General features: G+C 36.4%; 1 protein-coding gene across 5 annotated transcripts in view; it reads right to left on the minus strand.

The window, feature by feature from the left end:
* DCAF6 (DDB1 and CUL4 associated factor 6) overlaps positions 1 to 15012 on the minus strand; it is a 163529-nt gene that overhangs the window by 35155 nt on the left and 113362 nt on the right. For all 5 annotated transcript variants that reach the window (XM_023554274.2, XM_010594985.3, XM_010594986.3 and 2 more), the window contains 4 exons: positions 9986 to 10103; positions 5304 to 5419; positions 3729 to 3815; positions 3169 to 3487 (listed from right to left, as the gene is read on the minus strand). In XM_023554274.2, the coding sequence (XP_023410042.1) occupies positions 3169 to 3487; positions 3729 to 3815; positions 5304 to 5419; positions 9986 to 10103 (640 nt within the window). The remainder of the gene's footprint in view (positions 1 to 3168; positions 3488 to 3728; positions 3816 to 5303; positions 5420 to 9985; positions 10104 to 15012) is intronic.

Below are 15012 nucleotides of genomic sequence, written 5' to 3' on the forward strand. Positions count from 1 at the left end.
ACTTTGCATTACAAGGACCTTTTTGGTATTTTTATTCGATGTGTGTTAAAAATGACTTAGCTATTAACTTTTTAGGTGTCATTTTAAGAATTAAATTTGGGGCCAAAAAATTATGAGATCCACTAATGATTCTTAAGATCTAATTAAGTATATACTTTTACCATTCTTAGTTTTGGATCCATTTGTCTATCCTAATCAAACTAATTTTGATGGGGCTTTTCAAATGACAGCAAGAAGGGACCTTTAAGACTTGCATCCTTTTAGTTTGGCATTTCATTCAATGTTGGGAATGCTATCACAGACTCTAAGAACCAAATGGTATTGTAATTTTTATAGTAGAGCTTCTAAATACTTTGCCCCTTTGGAACCAGAAATTCTTGAAAATCACATGTCTAATTACAAGTCGGTAAATGATTGTTTTATGCTCTTAAGAAGCAAAATTAATTCTTAAACTTTCTGTCTTTAGAATGAACATACCTATCCTTTCAAATTTAGAAGATGAATTGGCAGTAGTCTTAAGGATGAAGAGCTCTTAGAAAGGTACAGAAATATTAAAAAGTACAGTTTTTATATAGGTAACTCAAAGATTAAATCAAGATGGTCCTAAGAAAGTCAGGAACTAGAAAAATTATTTAGGTAGAAGTCAGAAGGAAGATTTTTCATCATTTGCAAATTTTTGGCAAACAGCTAGGAAAAAATAAGGTAAATCTCAAAGAAAAAAATGATATAATTCTGTAAAATAATCACTACAATCACTTTAGTATCACCTCAGCATGTTCATCTTTATATATAGCATAGTATTTAATTTTGTGTATTTATGTAAATGTTTTCCATGTTGTTATAAATGACGTGTGTATCTGTCCTCTCTCCCTCAATAAACTACTAAGTTTCTGGAAGGGTAAGAATTGTTATTATTCTTCTGTTATTCTTCAGTAAGTCTACTACTATGTCCTATAAAATAAAACAGAAAATAGATTGGTTAAACTAAGGCTAATGACCTGCACTGAGTATGTACTGCATTGAGTATAGAGAACGTTAAATGACATTTAAGGAAAGAAACAGGGAAGCAAATGTGCACCCTGAAATGGATTCAAATCTGGAACTAGCCATCAAAGGATGAATTCGAGAGCACACGCGTGAAGTGGGGCCAGTTCTAGGCTGCTGTCTCTGGTCATCTCTCCTCTAAAAGATTCTGCTAGTCTGGCTCAGTTCCTGGGCTTCCTAAGGCAAAGGAGAATCTCCAATGCGCATAAAACATTTAAGTACTGTGAAAATGATAAATGATACAGCTCTAGAAAGATGCTACAGTTTCTGATATTCCAAACTAAGGATAACAAATTTATTAGCTCTGGATTCTCTAGGGCCTCCCTCTTCCCACGCCTTCTTGTTGACGTTGTACTATAAAAAAACATAACTTTTTACTTAAACAAACTTGGACAGTGATATGCTACATTTTACTAGAAACTGGATACTTCGATTTTGTTTTTAATTATGACCTTGGTATTATGTTTAGCTACTTCAGTACAAGGGAAAAAAAAAAAAAGGAAATATGTCCACTTTAATATAAATAGAAGCTCGTAAAGTAAAAAACCCATAAAGTAACACGCTTAAATTAATTACAGAACCTAGCTCTCCACCCCGGCTTCTGGAAACCATCAGTTTGATTTTCAGATTGGGTTAAGCTTGCTAACCCGATCTGCATATGTCAAGTGGTAATGATATTCTAAGGGGGGCTTTTGGGGTCGGGAGAGAAATGGAACTAAGTTTTACCTGTCTAAAATATATTCTGAGACTGCTGAGGGCTAATGAGTGACAAGGAAAGAGAAGATGTTTAATCTCTAATACAAATACAACGACAGGTCATTTGTTTTCTATTTAAAATAGTGCCATTACAAAGTAAACACTTCCCAAATATCACTAAAGGAAGGCTGATATTCTCACATAGATAAGAAAAGGCAGTTTTACTGAACTGCAAGCTATACTGTTCAGGATTCTTGTTTGTCCTCTGTCAGTCCTTATCCCTACAACCATTCTTATCATAATTCCTTTCAATTAAAAGTAGCCACACAGAATATCTTGGTTGTCTAATACAGCTATCATTTATTTAGTGCTTTCTATGTGAGCCAGGCTCTGCAGTAATTTTTTTTGTTAATTCTCACAACAATTCTAGATAATCATAAACAAATTTTATAGATAAGGAAACTGAAACTTTGAGAGACATTAAGCGATTCAAATAAGGAAACTGCTGGTAAGTGGTGAATCCCAAGACATTGTGCTCTTGACCACTATACAACACGGCTACTCTTTAGAGATAAATTAATCTTTTCATTATATTGTTTCAGGTGGCAGATATGTCAGAATGATTTTATAAATAGCAGCATATTGAGCATAGAAATGTACGACATGGTTCTAACAGAATTTCATTCTTGCTTGAAATAGAATTTTAAGACAACACTAGAAGAGGACAGAATTTACAATGAAATATGATGGTACTAATAACAGAAATAGTTTTCTATAAGCACAGAGTGCAATATACTTAGAAGATTTATTTTAGCTAATAAAAAGAAATAAATGTATCCTCAGGAGCACATCAAATGAGAAATGGAAAAAGGTATGAACATACTGGCAATTCAATTCTTCACTGTATCTCTAATATTTGTTAATTGGTGTAATTTTTCATTTTCTAAATTGAGTCACTTAGTAGCAATCACAGAAAAATATCATGTTCTCAAAAAGAGAAAAAAACATCACATTACTTTAATCCATGGCCAATAGAAAAGTGAAAAAACAGAACATCAAAAAAATACTCATAAAGGCCAGGCTGAGGCCAGGCTGCCTATGGGCAGTCTGAAAGCTAAACACCCCTGGAATTCACAAATAATCTGTTGGTCATTCCCAACATTCCTTTCCCTTGATCTGCAAATTGAGGAGCAAGCCTCAGTGCTGGAGACAAAGAGCAAGGAAGAATTTTTATTCTCCTTTTGCACAGTTTGCTCAAAGAATGTAATATGTGAAATCATTCACAATTTCAAAATTTCTGTGAGTTTATATGACTGAGACACTTAGAGGAAGCAACTGTCAAAAATGAAGAGACTCCCTTATGTGACTCTAAACAAGAACTTGTGAATTATGTTTTTTATAGTTCATATTAATTAAAAATTTACCAACCTATCACCAGGTCCTGCTCGGTACCTTGCACCTGGGATCAGAACTGGGTCATCATCGCTGTCATCTGTGTCCTGGAGAGCAGAGTCCCTGGCTGATGTTTCCTCATGGACTGATGGCCCAGTGGCTTCTGTTTGGGACTGAGGGTCAGGACTGGCGATATTCTGATTGGTAGCACTCTCAGTGCTAAGCTGATCTGAAGTTCCTGGTTCCTTGCCTTTTTCAGATAAAATGGATTCTTCTGGAACCCCACAAGGGCTATCAAGACAGAGGTCGTTCCTTTCTCCTGAGCTGGAATCCAATGGCTCAGATGTGAGCTTATCTGATTGTGTTGTCAGAAAATAAAGCAGCAACAGTCGGTCACGTGGGCAGCATTAATTATTTAACCTAACACAGACTTTGAAAATTGATACATTTTCTACTATGAAGTCTAATTCCCCTAGAAGGAGAAAAAATTCCACAATACATCTATTTGGAAACGGCCTCTGAGTCTGGAGAGACTAACTCAGATTAAGCCTTATTTTTCCAAATGAAGCAATTATCTAAAGAGCAAGATAACTCACCTACAACTATCTGGTTCTCAACTGTGTTTTCTGCAGATACACCTTCCTGATATTTTGTCACATCTTCAAATGATGTCTCAGGAGCTTCTGGAAGTAAACCAGAATATCCTTAAATCAAAAAATTTTAAAGAAAAATAAACACCATTTTTATACATCAGCTTTCCTAGGGATAAGAAAAAAAGGATATGTGGTTCTTAACCCTTTCTGAGTCACAAATTCCACTGACAAACCCTTCACCCCCAGTACAATTCAAATCTGGATGTGTACACAAAATTGCATAAACACTATCAGCGAATGGATGAACAATTCTGCCCACTGCCCCTTCCCAAAGCCTATGCATGGACTTGCATGAAATTTACGTGAAGAATCTCTACCTTGGATTGTTTCTTATGGTGGACATTACTGGTGTTGCTTTTCTTCTAACACTCTCAAAGTCTAAACTTAAAACCGAGTTATTCTGCCCTGTTGCCATGCATTTGGTACGACCCAAACTACCATAAACAGTAAAACAACCCTGTTATAAATTCTGTTTTGGTCATTGAAAATACTTATCGCTGGGATTTAAGTGCAAGAGCCATTAAGGATCAGCCTTTTTTGCTTCTAATTGGACACCTGCTTATCACAGGGCGGTCTTACACATATTTAATTCTAAGATACCTATTCATTTGATAAAACTCATCCATTTTTTAAAAATAATTTTTTTGTACTTTAAGTGAAAGTTTACAAATCAAGTCAGTCTCTCACACAAAAACCCATATACACCTTGCTACACACTCCCAATTACTCTCCCCCTAATTACAGCCCACTCTTTCCCTCCACTCTCTCTTTTCGTGTCCATTCCGCCAGAAAACTAATCCATTTAAAAAAAATTTCTTATCAAATCAATAGGTACCTTACTATAACAGAGATTTATAAGAATTAAATACGTGGAAGACAACTCTCTAGTAAGCAAACGTCCAATTAGGAGCAAAAATTCATTTGTTCCTTCATTTATCAAGCATTTACTGAACATCTACTGTGTCCCAGGCTTTTTGATGGGTACTGTATTCACTGGTTTTTTTTGGGTGGGTATTTCATATAATGGTCACTTGAAAATACAGCGAAGAGTTCTGAAAAATTTCCTAAATGGCACTTTCATGTATGAAATAGGATTCATTTATAACCTGTTTAGATTCCACCGCTGCCCGCCACCCCCCCGCCCCTCCCCGCCCAATAAATCACTTATACTCTTCCAGAGAATCAAGACCAATACTCTGGATTATGCTGCTAAGTATAAAAATGGCAAAGACAATTCAAACTAACATTTACATGTTACATTTAGAGTATGAAAACGACCTATCTTGGTCATTATGTCCATGGAGGCGAATTGTGGTACTTCACTATAATTCCCGTTCTCAACTGCTTAAGGCCCCTGCTTTTTGCATCTAACATCTATTTATCAATAGTAATAGCTGGACTATGGAGGTAAAAGTAATTTATTAGAAACAAGAAACAAAAATGCAGAGTCAGAACCGAAAAACAGGTGAATACCCAGTGTTGAGGTTTTGTAATGACAGAAGCAAAATAGCAACTTACTTGTCTCACCGTCTCCTTCTGGTGGCCGCACCGAGCTCTGCGGGGCCAAGTCTTCCCCCTGAACCTCAGACCTGCAGTGGCCGCCATTTCCTCTAGAACTTGAGGCTGTACTGCTCCTAGCATCAAAACAAGTGTTTCTACCAAAACTTGACAGGACAATTTCTATATTTTACAGCTACAGAAGTGCATCAAATAATTCAGACTACAAAACGCTTACGGTTTATTATTTTAATAGTAATTGTACATTAACATTTGAAAGAATCAAGATGACTACTCTTAACACACATTAATCTTTAAAAAACATTAAAAAAATATAAAAGGACTGCTTCTTTACTGCTTTAATGCCTCTATCACCTGTACGTATTTCTACAGGTCTCTCCATGGAGTTTTAACCTAATTAATTAACACTGTCTCCCTTTTGTGCTTACTACAGATGGTTCACCACATTCCAAACCCTTCACAGTTTTATAGACTTTGATCGTTTGCCCTTTCAGACTTTGTTGTTCCAGGCTATTTTTAAATTAATAGTTGGACAAAAGTCTGGCCACTGTTTTGGTCTTTTGAACTGTTCTCTGTGGATCTCGTCTAGCTCTGGCTTGTTGTTCAAATATAGCAGGTAATTGGACTTGGTGATTTTGTGTAGAAGACAAGGTTATGTTTTCTGCTTTAGTTTTAATGCCCATCTGATGATGACCACAATTCTGTCAGTACTTTTGGCAGGATGCTTGTTCTTAGGTACTGTCCTGGTTCTGAGTCACAGTGACCCTATGTAGAACAGAATGAAACACTGCCTGGTCCTGCGCCACCCTCACAATTGTTGTCATGTTGGCAGGATACCAGGTCAATTTAGACAAATAATATTCAATGATCACTCTGTGACAAATCATGGCATATGTGGAAGAAAGGACTTGAGATGGAAAGAAATACGAGAAAATTTATAAAAATCTGACTGAGAATAAAATTAGATTCATAGAAATGTGACAATTTCTTAAATCTAGAATAAATGTGAATAAGAAAAAGAAAGAGTTACAGAAACTGAAAACAAACAAACAAACATTAATTACAGACAAATAACAGTGACCCAGTAAGAAACACAAAATATCATAGACTTCTTGCCAGCCAATATGTTACAAAAGCTCTTTTAGGTTAATTATGGAAGTTAATTCGGTTTTTAAAAAAGTATATATGTACACATGATGGCGTAACTTTTAATGAGAATGGATATCTTATGGGTATATAAGCAGAGAAAAATGTCAGGAAGGATGTGTATCAGTGTTAAGTGTCTTCTCAGTTGAATCACTGCAGATTTTTTTTTTTTAATACTTTTCTCTATATTCTGATTTTTTTTTTTTTTTTTGGCAATGAAAATGTATTTCTTTTTAATCAGGAAGAAATACATACCTATTTTCTGTAAAGAGAAGTCAATGTGATATATGAATCTTTCTTTTTTTTCACTAAGAAAGCTACGATATATAAAATGTTCAATGTTTAAGTTATGATAATTATGAAGCAGGAATAGAAAAAAAAACCAAACTTACTGTTCTGACAGAGACTGGAGGAACCCCTGAGACTATGGCTCCTGGACACCCTTTTAACTCAGTACTAAAGTCACTCCTGAGGTTCACCCTTCAGCCAAAGATTAGACAGGCCCAAAAAACCAACAACAATACCCACAGCTTAACCACATATACCAGACTAAATGGGCAAGCCGGCCCAGGGCAAGGTCGAGAAGGCGGGGGTGGGGTGGGGTGGTAGAGACAGGAAATCTGGCAATGGTGATGTGTCGTGGGGCTGGCAACCAATGTCACAAAACAATACGTGTATTGTTTAATGAGAAACTAATTTGCTCTGTAAACCTTCATTTAAATCACAGTTTAAAAAAAAAAAAACTTGGGCAAAGGACTTAAAAAGACAGTTTACAAAAGATGATCACTGTGGCTAAGAATTATTTAGGGCCTATCATGTTCCAGGAAACCCTGGTGGCATAGTGGTTAAGTGCTACAGCTGCTAACCAAAAGGTTGGCAGTTCAAATCCACCATGCGCTCCTTGGAAACCCTATGGGACAGTTCTATTCTGTCCTATAGGGTCGCTATGAGTCAGAATCGACTTGATGGCAATGGGTATCATGTGCCAGTAATGTGCCAAATCTATGGACATTCGCTGCATGATTTCATGAAATCCTTACGACAAACTTTTGAAGTAGGTTCTAAATATGCCCGTTTTACAGGAGAGAAAGCCGAGATTTAGAACAGTTCAACAGCTTGTCCGAGAGCTAGAATTTGAACCTTGGCCTGCCTGATGTCAGAGAGTCGGGCTCTTACTAAAGTATGCTCTATTGCCTCATTCATCCTAAAGAAAATAAAAGCAAGATACCACACTGGCAGAGAAATTTGAATGTGTAGGTTTTTTTTTTTTAACAGTGAATATTGAATGCTTTCACAACCAGAAAAAAATGACTTTTTGGACAACAAAATGATAAGAAATTGATGAATGGGAGAATATAATTCATGGCCAGTTTCAGAGAAGGAAAAAACATTCAAAAGAAGAGTGGAACTAGCAAATTTTTTCTGGAAAATTTTCACATTTCTTTATGAGAAATTAGCCACTTCTGTACATTAACATGGTAACAGAATAGACCTCCTGTCATTTTAAATAATATACTAAGGGCTGTAGGGATCATGATTCTAAAATATTAAAGTCAAACAGTAAGAAATCTCACTGATTCACCTTCAAATTTATATATATGTGTTATATACATATATCTAGAATCCAACCAATTCTCACCACCTCCATTACTGACATCCTGGCCCAAGCCACCACTGTCTCTTACCTTGCTTGCTGTCATAGCCTTTTAACTGGTCTGGCTTCTACTTACGGCCTATTGTTCTCAACAGAGCAGCCAGAGATATCTGTTATCCTCCTCACTTACCTGACTAACCTTGTCTACTGCTATGCTTCCGTTGGGTCACTTTACTCCAGTTATACTGTGGTCTCCTTAAAGATTCCTGAACACGTTAGGTCTGCTCCCGTCTCAGGACCTTTGCACTGGTTTTCTCTCTTTCTAGAATGCTCTTCCTCCAGGTAATGCATGGCTTACTCCTTCTCATCCTTCAAGTTCCTGCCCAAATGTCCCACCTTCTCAATGATGCCTACCTCCCTTCTCTAGGTCGCCCAACCACCTTCACCCTGCTCTGTTTTCTTCCACAGCACTTAGCACCTTCTAACACAATATACAGTTAACTGATTTTTTATGTTTATTATCTGTCACCTACATCTAGAATGTAAGCTCCACCAGGGTAAATTTTTTGGTCTATTTTGTTCACTGACATATTCCCAGTGTCTAGAATAGTCTCTCTGGAACATAGACGGTATTTAATAGTATTTTAAAATTCTATGTAAGCAATTATTTTAATGTAAAATACATATACACATTACCACAAACGGAAGCCAGTGAAATGGAAAGAAAAATTTTTTGAATGCTGTCTCAATCAAAAGACCATGAGACAGTGGAAAGAACATAAAAATCTCATATAAAGTGACCCCCCCCAAAAAAAAACCCTCTTAAGATTCAACTAGATAAACAGTATAGTCAGAAATCTCATAGAACAGAACCTATACAACCATTAAATAAATATAAAGAGAAACTGCAACCTTATTGGTAATCAAATAAAAATGAATGGACATATTAAACACTGGCCTGGAAGGCAGTAAAACGTGTCTTCAAATGATGCTAGTAGAAATGGAATGAGAGAAAACGCCTTTGAAAACAATTTGGCGATATCTTTTGAACTACATATCACTTATTTCTGGAAACATATCTCAAAGAAATCATCTTGATGATAGGAAAAAGCTTTGTAAACAAAGACATTCATTATAATCTTCATTGGTAAAAAATGGCAAATTCATTGCCCAACTAACGGAAAATGGTTAAATAAATGATGATACATCCATTTCATGGAAGGCTGTGCAGTTACTGAAATCATATTTACGAAAAGCAAGTCATAACATGGGAGTATATATTATAAAGTCAAACCAATGCAGGGGAAAACACAGCACATTCAGTACGATTCAAATTATGCTTTAAAACTAAAAACAAAAATTATTCACATACATATATCTAGGAATGTGGTTTGAATCCACCAGCCGCTCCCTGGAAGTCCTATGGGGCAGCTCTACTCTGTCCTATAGGCTCGCTGTGAGTCAAAATTGACTTGACGGCAACGGGTTTGGAACAATGCTTGAGAAAGCATCAAAATGTTAGGTTTGTTATTTTTGCATTAATAGTCTATAGGAAATTAATTAGTCTGACTTTTTATGTTTTCAATCAGAGGAAATATCCTAGGACCAAGAACATCAGCATCACCTGGGAACTTGTTAGAAACACGAGTTTTTGGGACCCACCCCAAATCACTGAATTAAAAACTCTGAGAGTGGGCCTCAGTAATTTGGGTTTTAACAAGCTCTCCAAGTGATTCTAAAACACAATGAAGTTTGAGATCCAATGCATTATAACAATAACGGTCAAAAAACAGTCATAAAGGTGAGTATCTATTACAATCCTCCTACAAGGCTGAGAACACCATTCCAAAGCATTAACTTACCAACAAACATAAAGATGACAAAGAGCTAAAAGCGAGTATCTGTTACAACCCTCCTACATCTTTACAAAGCGTTAACTTACCACTCGTCAGTGAAGTTCAGTTTTATGGTGCTGGCAGTCGTCCCTTCTGTGCTGTAGTGCAAACTCAAGACTGGTTCGCCTGTCCCGGGCTGGGGGCTCAGCTTTTCACTACTGTTATCTGAAAATTGTGTTTAAAACAATTGAAAAAGTCTCTGAAACCAGGAAAAAAGATGACGTTTCCTAAAATTTATAAAACTTAAATTAGGCTGCCCTTGTCATCATTTTTTTTCACACCTGTTATGGTTCTCGCTTAAAGTACGAAGCCAAGCGTTAGAGTGACACTCTTTAAATTTCAAAGTGGCACTGCAACCAATTGTGGCTTTGTGTACATGACTCCCTGTGATTCAGATGAGAAATGAGAATCACATCCAGTCGAGAAACATATTTCGTCATCAGGGAATCAAAGAAAATTAACATGCTGTTATAAACCGATGCCTTTATTTTTTTATTTAACAGAATGCTCATTATTTTATTCTTCGGTTGCTATAGCATAACTAACATTAGCTAGTTCAGGAAACACCGGGAAGATGCAAAGGCTTCAAAAGAAGCTTTTCAGCACAAATCTGCTATAATTAAATGCTATCAAATTCTTTCTGTTCTTTCAAGTTCATAGATTTTTATTTTGAGGAGGGATTAAAACCTGTACTCTGTGGAAGCGGATTTATTGTGCTTTGGTTTTTAAAAAACTCTATTCTAAGATCCTATATCTTGGTGTATTTCAGCTTGTCTCCTGACTAACCTTGCAAGGAATGTTTTCTTAATTATGGAAAGGGTAATTTCATCTTGAGAGTCTGCAGGTGATGCCCACGACATACATGTTTCAATAAAACCAATCTTTGTAATATGGTAAATAAAATCAAGAAACTTCTATAAAAATTGATACAGCCACTTTAAAGGCTCCCCACCTCAAAAAAATAAAAAGTACACAGATGTTCAAAGACAAAAAAAAAAAAAAAATAGGGCTTTTAACATTTTCCTTTTATGATAAATAACAGCTTGGTGAAACATGACAATATACAGGGAATACAAAAGGATATATAATCAAATATGAAACCTTTCTGTGATGTTGCTTGCAGAAAGAAAACTCTTCTTTGACATAATCGTTTTCTTGATACCAGTTCAAAGATTGATACAACAGTGCTACAAATAAGCTTCCTCTCTTAAGAGTTAACAATGAAGACAATAACAACCTACTAAACCAAAATTACTCAGGCTTTTTGGTTATTAGGTCCACTTATATTGCAATGAAGGACTTGCATCTTTTTTCCTCTGGGAGTCACTAGAACATGGAGAGCTCATCAAACTTGTCTCTAGCTTTTATCCTATTAGAGGACAATTAACAAGACTTCAAATACAGAAAGTAGTAAAAAGAGAAATATGATTCCCCAGGAACCAAGCTGATAACAAAACTCAGGAGTATCAATTCTTATGCTTTGATACTCTAATTCATAAGAAATTGTGTCCTATTAGTTTCCAACTGAAAATATATGCACGAACTATTAAGCTGGCACCCCAAACACTGTTTCCATACTATTTTTGTTATAAATATGTCCTCATTATAAACAGCTGCTGAAAATAATCTATACTACGATGGCAATAGATTTGGTTTTTGGTTTTTGTTTTACAAAATGGCATCCTAATAAAGTAAATGAATTAACAGATCTTTAGCTTATATAAAACCATCAAGAATGGGACTTTAAAAACATCTGTTCTACCCATAACTGTATTTGAAAAATTTGCTGTTTGCTAATCATTCGCTCACGTATGGTTTTCCCTTAATCTTTAGTTTATGTTGCTAAAATTTCTGTCCCACTGCTGCCAGTCACTGTCATCTGGAATTGGTGGAGACAGAGAGGTGAAAAATTAGATAATCAAGGAAACTGAGAGGCAGAACTGGGGCTAGTTCTTTCATTATCCCTTGCAACATTTTATAAAGTGCTTTGCTATTAGTTTTTTAAAGTAAAGAAGGAATAGAAAGCAAAAGTAGGTATGAGAGACCTGCAGGACTGAATTTTTTAGATACATTTTGGCTTACGAACCATGAGTTATAAGAAGCCTTTTGGAATTTAAGTGCTATATTAAAACTCCCCTTTTCAGTAAACTTAAAGAGAAAGTACATCGTATAGTCAGAGCATTATAAAATCTACGTATCATAGGAATACAGTAAAAAAAAAAAAAAAAAGAGGTGTTAATAAACCAGGAAGGTGCAGAAAATACCTTAAACTTACACAGCCATTCCCCTCCAAAAAGAGCAAGAAGCTTCCTGGACAATGTCACTTGAATGTTTTTTCCTAAGTTATCTACTACAAAGCTGTTGTTTCTCAGGAATATAACCTACATATTATTTTTATTATATTGTACAACACAGTAGCATTCATTTATGCTATAAAATGTTTATTATAGTTCATAGAATTTGTTCATTTAAGTAGTGAATGAACTCACCAGCCTTGTATAAAACTGGCCCATCACTATATAAGAAGAATGGACTCCTGTTAGTTACAAACACTTCAGACTCCTGAATCATTTCCTTGTGCACTGTCCATAAATTAACAGTGTCTTTGGCAAACACACTACAGAGGGCAGAACCTGGTTGGTTTCTTTTTTAATTGTGCTTTAAGGGAAAGTTTACAATTCAAGTCAGTCTCTCATACAAAAACTTACACACACATTGTTATGTGACCTTAGTCGCTCTCCCTATAATGTGACAGCACACTCCTTCTCTCCACCCTGTATTTCCCATGTCCATTCAACCAGCTCCTGTCCCCCTCTGCCTTCTCATCTCACCTCCAGACAGGGGCTGCCCACATAGTCCCATGTGTCATCTTAGCACACTCCTCACCAGTATCATTTTATGTCTTATCTTTGAAGAGTTGGCTTTGGGAATGGTTTTAGTTTTGGGCTAACAGAGAGAGAGTCCATGGGGCCATGCCCTCTGGGGTTCATCCAGTCTCAGTCAGACCATTAAGTTTGGTCCTTTTACTAGAATTTGAGTTCTGCATCCCACTTTTCTCCTGCTCCATCAGGGATTCTCTGTTGTATTCCCTGTCAAGGAGGTCACTGGTGGTAGCTGGGCACTATCTAGTTCTTCTGGTCTCAGGCTGATGGAGTCTCTGGTTTATATGACCCTTTCTGACTCTTGGGCTCCTGTTTTCCTTGTGTCTTTGATGTTCTTCATTCTCCTTTGCTATAGGTGGGTTGGGACCAATTGATATTATCTTAGATGGCCACTTGCTAGCTTTTAAGGACCCCAGACACCACTCACCAAAGTGGGATGCAGAATGTTTTCTTATACACTGTTACACCAATTGACCTAGATGTCCCCTGAAACCATGGTCCCAGATCCCCACCACTGCTACTCTGTCCCTCAGTGTTTAGTCGTATTCAGGGAACTTCTCAGCTTTTGGTTTAGTTCTTTTGTGTTGACTTTCCCTGTATTGTGTGTTATCCTTCCCTTTACCTAAAATAATTCTTGTCTACTATCTAGTTAGTGAATACCCCTCTCCCTTCCTCCCCACCCTTGTAACCATCAAAGAACGTTTTCTTCTGTGTTTAAACCTTTTCTGGAGTTCTTATAATAGTGGTCTGATACAACATCTGTCCTTTTGCGACTAATTTCACTCAGCATAATGCCTTCCAGATTCCTCCACGTTATGAAACATTTCACGGATTCATCGTTATTCATTATCATTGAGTAAAAACCTGGTTTCTTAACCGAGACATTAATGCCCAGGGATAAATATCTCAGGGACAGAATTTCTTAGCCTTGTTCCTTTCTACTCTTCCTAGCTTAATTCTCCTGTGGGCAGTTATATGCAACCTACCAGGTTGAATCTACCAACGTAGATCTTTGGCCTATTAGTAAATGCATTCATCATTTGTATACTCATCAAATGTATATTAAGCTACAAGTAGTATTCTTCTTTAAAGACCTAAAAATTAAAAAAATTTTTTACCTTATTTGAAAAAATACTTGTAACCCATTCTAATTTTCCCCTAGCTTGCTCTATTTGTTACAAGTTGGATTGCAAACACATTCTTGAAACAATTATTAAAAGCTTTACTAATGAACAGATATATGTTACTGAAATATTTTCCATAATTAGTAGAGGTTTTTATTTAAGAGCCTTAGGGTTTAAAATTTCACCTCACCATCAGCATCATAATTGCTACTTATTGAGTGTCACTATGTACCAGGGACTTCTAAGACGTTTTAACACTTTGTGGCAGGCACCATCATCTCCACTTTACAGAAGACGAAACCGGTGATCACGAACTAGTTCTCACTCCAGTTAACTAGGTTTCCTTCTACAGGAGGTTCCTACCTACTGCCCTGTCTTGGAAGTAGCTTGAAAATAGAGGAAAATACGGTTGCTTTAAAAAGTAACTATTTTAATTAAGCTGCATGAATTGTTGGTGTTGTCACTCCTCTGGAATGATGTATAACCCAGCCAGCAACATTAATACTGTGGTTAAAAGTTCTGGTCGGCAACACTGTTGTTTTGGCGTCTAATACAGAAAAACTACGTTGTATCCTCTTCCACAGCATGTGGAGACTGAAGCTTCTTCTTCCTCCAAAAACACGAAAGAATATTTTACTTGTGGTGCCTCAGCACAGGGTAACTTGATGGAAAAATATTTCACTTTTAACTTGTTAAATACTGCCAAGTTTTTGGAAGAACATTCTATATTGCTAAATAATTTTAAGTATTTAAAACAGCTGATGAATGGAATACTACTCAATCATAATGAGAAATGAAGTCCTGAGGCATGACACAACCCAGATGAACCTTGGAAACATGCTGAGCAAAGTGAGTAGTCACAAATGGGCAAATATTGTACAGTCTCACTTAAATGATGTAGGCAAACACATAAAAACCAAAGATTATTAATGGTTACCAGTGGTGGGAGGGAGTGGTAAACGGGAGTTTTTGTTTGGGAAGCACTGAATTTATGTTAACAGTGGTGGGATAATTTAGAAAAAGACAGCAAAAAATGCTTGCAGAACTTGAAAAATGTAATCAATGTCC

Source organism: Loxodonta africana, chromosome 3, assembly GCF_030014295.1.
Source record: "Loxodonta africana isolate mLoxAfr1 chromosome 3, mLoxAfr1.hap2, whole genome shotgun sequence".
NCBI lineage: Eukaryota > Metazoa > Chordata > Mammalia > Proboscidea > Elephantidae > Loxodonta > Loxodonta africana.